This window comes from Babylonia areolata, chromosome 21 (genome assembly GCF_041734735.1).
Source record: "Babylonia areolata isolate BAREFJ2019XMU chromosome 21, ASM4173473v1, whole genome shotgun sequence".
NCBI classification, from domain to species: domain Eukaryota; kingdom Metazoa; phylum Mollusca; class Gastropoda; order Neogastropoda; family Buccinidae; genus Babylonia; species Babylonia areolata.
In genome coordinates, this window is record NC_134896.1 from 56212450 (window position 1) to 56221249 (window position 8800).

Below are 8800 nucleotides of genomic sequence, written 5' to 3' on the forward strand. Positions count from 1 at the left end.
GTTTCAGTGCTTTTTCTTGTTAACATTGTGTGTGTGTGTGTGTGTGTGTGTGTGTGATTGCAGAAATTTATAAAGATCACCTCCTCCATAAATATTGTAACAAAACAAAACCAGTCCATCCTGAAATGCATCCTAGTTACATGTATTTCAGATTTAACACAGAACCTGTGAGTTATAGCTCCAGTCCAATGAAATTTGAATACAAACTTGATTAAAAATGATTAGAAGTGCATGATTTAAGTATTTTAAGCATCCCCCCCCCCGCCCCTCAACCTCTCCATTTCTTTTTGTCTTAAAACCAGATAATATGGTGTTAGATAAAGTCTAGGATAAGTCATGATGATTTAGATCTTTCTGCAATGTTTACAGATATATCAGAAATGAGAAATACTCCCTGAAACTGGTGGTGTTTTTTTTCATCCATGAGTAGGGTATTTTCATAAATCTCTTCTTTGCCTTTGATGTTATGGAGTAAAGCAGCAGTTAGAATGAAGCTATGCTGAATACAAAGTGAATGTGTTGGTCTGCTCCCAATCCCCCTCCCCCCTCCAGCCCCCCTTCCCCCCCAACACACACACACACCCTTCTTCACACATCCACTTTCCTTCCTATATAATATGCCCCTCCCTTCCCATCTATTTCTTGTTTCACACACACACACACACACACTCACACACCAACACAGAGGCACAGTCACTTTGTATTGTTACAGTTTTTCACACACACACACTCACACTAACACACCAACACAGTCACTTTGTATTGTTACAGTTTTTCACACACACACACGCACACACACATACACACACACACAAAGGTACAGAGTCACTTTGCATTGTTACAGTTTTTAAATAACACACACACACACACACACCACTAACACACACCCACACAATGTCAGTTTGTATTGTTACTTTATATGAAAATATAATATGCATTATAATATCCATACAGTAGATTTTAAAAATCCAAGGAAGACGACCAATCACAGAAGAGGGCTCACTGAAGATAAGACAATCCCTTTGCAACATGCACAACATTACAAAGATTGTAAGTACCTGTAGGTAACTGATTTAGGGCAGACCCCCCACCACCCTCTTAAAAAAAGCACATAAAAATCAATTACGTTATATCATTTCAGCTAAGGAAAGAAAAAAATATGACAGCAAAGGAAAAAACACCAACAATCAAGATGGGCAAAGTAAAAGAAAAAAAGAATCATGGGGGGCAAAAGAAAAGAACAATCATAAGGGGAAAAGGAAAAGAACAATAATGAGTGGCAAAGGAAACAATCATGAAGGGCAAAGGAAAACAATCATGAAGGGCAAAGGAAACAAGCATGAAGGGCAAAGGAAACAATCACGAGAGGCAAAGGAAAAAACAATCACGCCTGGCAAAGGAAAACAATCATGAGAGGCAAAGGAAAAGAACAATCATGCTTGGCAAAGGAAAACAATCACGATACTCCCTCACACCTGTCTTTGACCAATATTCTCTCTCACTCATCGCTGACCAAGCTATGAAAGACAAATATCCAAATGGCCATTAATGTCTTCAGAAGGCACTTTCCTCTGACACACTGGGCATGAAACTAGAGAAACAGGACCTTCAGATCTACTTGTCGGCGCCCCAGCACTGTGACTACTGCTTCCTCCTGAACCATTTGCAGATGCATCTGTTTCAGATGTAAATCCACCTCTGTCAGAAATGTCTTCATCACTCCTGTGTTTCTGATTCCCAGTTGAGTCATTTCCTTCTGTGACAGGTTTAGCACGTTTAGAAACAGCAGGAAAATCAAAATCATCTTCATCAGAACTGACCAGTTCAATGACTGTTCTTTTCCGCTTCACCTCCTTCCTTGCACTTCCCTTGCCTTTGCTGGGTCGGAAGTTCTCTGGAGTGGGCCAGTTATCCTCCTCGCAACTGGACACATGAAAAGAGCTGTGGTGGGAATCACTGTCACTGGAAGTGAGGGCTGTATCAGGTTTGACTTCTGCACACACTTTCGTTTCACGTTGTGGATCTGCTGGTCCAGCACATTTCCCAGCATCCTTTTGACCAGGAACTGTGACGGGATCATTTTTCACAGATGAAGAGGCCGATTTTGAACACGTTTGGTTTTCCCGTGCCCACTGTTTTCTTATTCTAGCTAACCAGCTCCCTCCATCACCACTGCCTTGTCCCAACACATGACCCGCGCTGTTCAACTTCTGACACTCTTTGGAATCAGAGGAATCTGGTTTGGGTTTCATCTCTTTGTCCTTGTCTGTTTGTACCACTGTCCAGTTCTTGGGATTGGATGCTGGAGTCTCTTTGGAAGAAGCACCATTGAAGGTCCATCGGTTACTCGTGTTTTGTAAATCATTTCTCGAATGGCTATTTGAAGATAGTTCTGAAAAATCATCTTTCTCTGGAGTCCAAATACCACCACCCCATTTGTTAGTATCAATCCTTTTTGGACTGGAGGTATTGCTTGTGTGTGCATCATTAGTGGCAGTTGCCGAGGGGATTCTGGAGCTTGAAGATGGATATCCAGAACTGGTGACTGTGCTGGTGACATTTTTGTTGCTGCCAGACACTTTGCTGCCTTTATTCTGTGTGGCGCCTCCCAGGATGTTGCCATTCCCTAGAAAAGAGCGAATGTCCTGACTCGTTCCTGAAATATGGACAAAGTATGAAAATGAGCATTTACAACAAAACTAAACTGCACACCCTTACATGCACCAGGTCCATGCATACACACATACACACACTCATGCATACATGCATATTGCAAAAATAACATCAGCAGCAACAAAGGTAACCATATTAATCAGTTAATGCCAACAGTTATAATGTATCGAAGAACTAAGAAACACAGAAGAACCAAAAATTGTTTTGCTAATTTGAAAAACTGCGCTGCAATTATTTGCAGCTTTGCCTTTCAGATTATTTTCACCTATACATCCTTTTAGGTGCCAATTATGCAACAATTTTGCACTACCCTGTTAGTTATGTCCTTTCAACATGTTTTCTGGGACAGGAGAAATTTACTTGTGTTAACCAATACTTGTATTAAGAAATTAATGAAGGCAAAAAACCCCAAACTTTTAATTCTCTTCAAATTTCTAGCCTGACCTAAGCTTCATCAGGAGTCCACAACCTTAAACTCAAGCCACCTCACTGCGCTGCAGAAACATTATCAGTCAAATGAATTTCTGTGTGTGTGTGTGTGTGTGTGTGTGTGTGTGTGCATGCGCATGCATGCACCTGCACGCACATATTTGTGCATGCATGTGTGCAAACGCATGTCTGTCTGTGTGTGTGAATGTACAAGCACGCATCAGGGAAATCATAATACACTTACTTTTAAGCTCGTCCTGGTCTTTTTTCTGCTCTTTGGTGCCCTTCTTCTTGACACCGTAGCCTTCCGGCTCCTTGACTTTGATGTAGGTTCCTCCGCAGGAACGGACGTGGTCCTCCCACCAGGGGTCGTTAGCAGACGGCGCGCGGTTCATGGCTCGCTTCACCCAGCCGAAGTACGGGCGACGATTCTGGCATGGACCATTACAACGCCACCAGTGTTGACGGTAGTTGTCAACTTCATCATGGAAACTGTGGTATATCTGTAGAAATGTATATACAATGTACTGATTTCTTGTTATGTTTTACATTATCAATAATCTATACGCTTGGGATTGATACGTCGACACGTTTTAAGGGTGGTTTTGTTCCTATAGAGCAAGTTACTGGGATTTGGTGCAAAACGTATTTCACTGCACAATCATGCTTATCATATTTCACAAATAAGAAACATTTTGAGTTTCTTCGAATCACCTTCAGTGTAAATTATATGAGAACATATGTCCACAATCATAAAAGTTTCTACTAACTTTATTTTCAATTGTGTTACACATTTCTAGCTATTCTGCACTTGACTGAACCAATAGATAGATATCTGCATAAAATTATCATACATCTTTTGTTTTCCTTGTTGGCAGTCACTTTATCTTCAAAATGAGCCACTTAAAAACATTAGAAGTTAAATATCGGTGTAGCTTAAAAGATCCAAACCTAAAAAACAAAAAACAATCAAACAAAAACAACAACAAGCAAACAAAAAAAACCCACACCCTCACCAAAAACAAGAACAAAAAACTAGATAAATCTAAGTTCATGTTTGCTTTCTTTCTTTTTTTTATGTAATACTTTAAGTAAGTTGTTCCCATAGGTCTACCATCTTTCTTGCTCCTTTCTAGCAGAGCTCTGCATGTAAGTGATGGGGATTCACACCAAAGAAACCTTGATTACTTTTGTTGACATAATGGGATTCAAAGTCAGTGCAATATTTTGAAGAAACATTAACATAAATGGTAAAGTAGCCTTCTAAATCTGTCATCGTTAATCAAAATAACGCTTTAAAATAATATCTAAAATGCTCTCAACAGACAGACACACATATATGCACATAAGCATATACAAATACACACACACACACATACACTGTAACACAGCCCCTTCGATGTAACCTATTCTGTTTTTTTAAAGAACTGAAAATACCAAATAAAGCAAATTATAATAATTCATTACTATTTAAAAAAAAACAACAACAACATATCATGGACATAACTTATAAAGAAATAATGGGAAAACTTGAAAAAAGCTATATTTCAAACACACTCAGCCAGGCCGAGATAAAAAAGAAAAAAACACAAACACAAAAAACACTACACTTCCTGGTCCACCAAACATCTTAAACAGAGGGCTACTGGTCAGTAAATATCTTTCTTAATTAAGAAAAGTGACAGAAAATACATTATAAATCAGCGAATACAGACACACGCTTAACATTTATAAAGGAAGCAACAGTACACAAAACATAATTATAACAATTCTTAAACACATATTAAACACTGCCTACTTTGCATGCAATGAATGCTACAGTTACCATAACTGACTTACAAGTATCATGCATGGTAAATAAAATTGATGGAGTTACTCACAGTGATGTTGGCGCCAGAAGCTTTGTTAATTCTGTGCATATGCTTCTTGAAGTTTGGACCATGCTCTTCACGCTCCTACAACAAAAAAAATTATCAATATTAAAACAATTCTTATTTTCTCGAATGCTAATACCTTTAACATAATGATGTTGGAATCAGTTATACTAGTAACTGACTTTTTGTCAAATCATAAGTTAACAACTATTTCTTCAATTTACTTGCTCAAACTCTGCCAAAAGACATGCTCATTCTCGTAAAATGGATTACTGTATTAATCCTGCATGAATTTTATAAATAGGATAAAGAAAATTTCACAAAAAAGATATAATAATGTGTTCAGTTTCTTTTTTCTTTAACGCATTCATGCGTAAGTTTTATTAACAGACCTTACATTAAAGTAGTGTGAAAAAACAGCAGTTTACATGTAACCGCAATAGACAGCAATAAATAACTGTAATAAACAGCAATAAATTATAGTCTGAATATATTTCACAATATCCAGAAATGCCTACCCCATAAAAAGAATTTTTTTCAACCCATGTAAAAAGAAAAAGTATGTAAAGGTATGCAATATACCAAGGATACAATGTGATCTTTTGTGTCTAAAATCAGCCACTTTCATAATATCACTATCTCCTCTGCATTGCTGAACCACAGTTGAAACTCCAGTTGAAAGAAATATGATATGAATATGTATTCATGGTACTTACCATTAACCTGATATTTTCTCCACACAATTTTTTTTCACACACAATCAACTTTTTTTTATAACTCATATGTTCATTTTCTCAGTTTGCTCACAAACACAACTAATCATAAACATTCACTGCGCAAACTAAACTAAGTTCTTACCCTGTCTTTGTCAACAACAAATAGGAAGGCATGGATCATTTCATGCTGAAAAAAAAAACATCAAAGAAATTTGATTAGAGACTCACAAAGACACAAATTAATCTGAAATGTGTATTCTGCATTCAAACACACACATACACATTGTTAAATTTGCCCTTTTAAAAATTAAAGTGAACAACAAAAGACCACACATGACAAAGCAAGTGTTCTGAAATCATTTGCAAAACTGAAGTCGAAGAGAATGATCATACTGTCATCCGTGTACATGTTTACATGTGTGTCTTTATGTGTGTGTGCGTGCACAAGTGTGTTCATGCACATTATGTGTGCATGCATCCATACATGTATATTGTGTACATTGAGAATGTGTTTATAAATTCTACACCAAGCAAAAGCTGTATCATATTAATAAACAAGTACATACCAGCAACGTCTCAACCAGATCTTTCCTGGGTCTCAGCTTCAGCAGTGGAACACTGAGGCGAATGGAACACAGGCCACCTCGGCCCTCGTAGTGGCACACACCAGCACACCTAACATTGAGACAGAGGAAGAGAGAAATAGAGAAGAGGGAGAGAGATAATGGAGATGGATTCATTGTGGCCGGCTTAAGATTTGTTCTTCAAACTGTTGTGTATGATTAATGCTGAGAATGTATTGATACAGCTCATTGCTATATTCTATAATAAAACAAAAGGAGTAAAAATGTTTTGTGTTGGAATGTATTGTGATCCAGAACAACAGGAATCAGGAAGATGAAAGGTGGAGAAACCAGAATTACAACTGATCTCTGTGTGTGTGTGTGTGTGTGTGTGTGTGTGGAGGGGGGGGGGGCAGGGTTTATTTTTGGTATGCATCCTGGTTGTGCCAATTGACTCATAAAGTGTAAAAATGACCCATTGCTTTTTCATACTGCAGGACAGCCAATGCATTATTTCAGAAGTTTCTACAAAGAAAAGCACCAGCTTCATGATTTCACCAGTCAAAGACAAGAACCCAAACAGAGTTCACATGACTTCACACAATAACCATAACACAACACAGAGTTGTGTCCTACATTCCTTGTACAATACAGCAGACACAATGTAGTCCTCCTTTAACCGCTCCAGAGCAAGGAACTCAGCTTACTGGACTTTCAATCTGAGGGTCCCAGGTTCAAATCTCAGTAATGATGCCTGGTGGGTAAAGGGTGGAGATTTTTCCAACCTCCCAGGTCAACATACGTGCAGTGCAGACCTGCTAGTGCCTGAACCCCCTTCATGTATATACACAAGCAGAAGATCAAATATGTACATTAAAGATCCTGTAATCCATGTCATCGTTCAGTGGGTTATGGAAACAAGAACACACCCAGCATGTGCACACCCCAAAACAGAGTATGGCTGTCTACATGGCAGGGTAATAATGATCATACACATAAAAGCCCACTTGTATATGTATGAGTGAACATGGGAGTTGCAACCCATGAATGACGAAGAATAAGAGAAGAGAACTCAGCTAAGCAGTTCACTAACAGCAGGCATGTTTTGAATGTCAGGGGTCAGCTTACCCCTTCCAAACTTCTGTGTATGGCTATAAAATCATAGTATAGACAGAGGGAGAGGGAGTAAAAACACAACATGTTTTTGCTTATCTATAGTTTGTGTAACTGCTGTCAGTGGATGTTGAGTTGTGCATTATTAGCCATCCTATTTCTATGACCGGTTGTACGGTGAAACACTGGTCCTAAAATTGGTCTTGTGCCAAGTGGGCCAACTGACATAATTATGACTGGGGGGTGACAAAATTCTGGTGTTCGTATGTGTGTGTGTGTGTGTGTGTGTGTGTGTGTGTGTGTGTGTGTACTCACAAAGTCATTCTCGGACTCCATCTGACTTCAACTCCAGCCAACTTCCCCCAGAAGTACTCATCGTTGAAATGCATGAAGAGAGCACGCACATCAGGATTTGGGTCGGTTATTTCCAAACTGGGATCGACTACCGACAATGCACCAGAATGAGTGACCAACGAACTCCAACTTTCAGTTCCACTGATGCAAGTCGGCTCATCCCTAGACGTAATGAATGTGGAACTTTCTTGGTCAAATTCTTCTTGAAGCCGCCGAGCGAGGATAAGATCACTGTCTTCCATATTTTTTTTCTTGTCCAATGGACTACTTTCGATTGCTTTCGTAAGCAATGCTCATTTCCGCCAGGTTTGGAAAGTCAAAATCGCACTTCCGCTCTATACGAAGAGTGTATTATGTCAGTTTATTTACTATTATATGTACAACAATAGAATAGGGTAGAATAAATTTTGATGTCATGAAAACTTGTGGTTTCTAGGACAAAAAACATGGGTAAATAATCTAAAGTCATTGTGAACGTATTTTAATCAGTGGGCTGCTGAATGTGATATTGATCAGCTGTTTTGTCTGGCATCTGCTTGGCAGATGTGGTGTAGCGTAATGATGGATTTGACTGAACTCGGAACGCAGTGACGCCTCCTTGAGCTACTGATACTGTCCCCTCACATCTGTGTATCCTTCTCAACTAAAACAGATGATACAAGATGTGCTATTCATGTATTTGCTTGCACTGAGGAACAGACGTCCGGAACCGACTCGACAAGGGACTGGGAATATATTAGTACATTGTGTACATGAGCGCTGCGGCCGCCGCTGACATCAGTCGATGTCAGTGGGCCAAATGGTGTCTTAAAGAACAGAATAGTTTGTTACCACATGGAAAAAAAGGGGGTGGAGGGGGGTGGGATGGAGCACGGACGTAAGCCGCATATGACGCAGCGGAACGACCAGTGTACTTGAACGACCAGTACTGAGACCAGTCGTTTTTATAAATGATATATCAACACAAAGCGCACTCCCAAAATTTCGACACAGCTACTCTACTTATAATTACAAAAAGTTGCAGTGACCTTCTTACTCAGCGTATCTGTGAACAAAATCACATACGAATCGCTGAAAG

General features: G+C 39.2%; 1 protein-coding gene across 1 annotated transcript; it reads right to left on the bottom strand.

Moving 5' to 3' along the window:
• Positions 1-897: 897 nt before the first annotated feature.
• Positions 898-7996, bottom strand: LOC143295930 (uncharacterized). Its single transcript, XM_076607616.1, has 6 exons — positions 7684-7996; positions 6259-6367; positions 5835-5879; positions 4983-5057; positions 3347-3605; positions 898-2656 (listed from the first exon to the last, which is right to left on the bottom strand). The coding sequence occupies exons 1-6, from the start codon at positions 7962-7964 to the stop codon at positions 1518-1520; spliced, it is 1908 nt and encodes a 635-aa protein (XP_076463731.1). The 5' UTR covers positions 7965-7996; the 3' UTR covers positions 898-1517.
• Between the last annotated feature and the right edge of the window lie 804 nt (positions 7997-8800).

Coding starts and splice junctions, on each gene's coding strand:
- LOC143295930 (XM_076607616.1), bottom strand. CDS start 7,964: ATGGAAGACAGTGATCTTATCCTCGCTCGGCGGCTTCAAGAAGAATTT. Junction 5,058..5,834: donor TTGTTGTTGACAAAGACAGG/GTAAGAACTTAG, acceptor TTTTTGTTGTAG/GAGCGTGAAGAGCATGGTCC. Junction 3,606..4,982: donor CTTCTGGCGCCAACATCACT/GTGAGTAACTCC, acceptor ACATTTCTACAG/ATATACCACAGTTTCCATGA.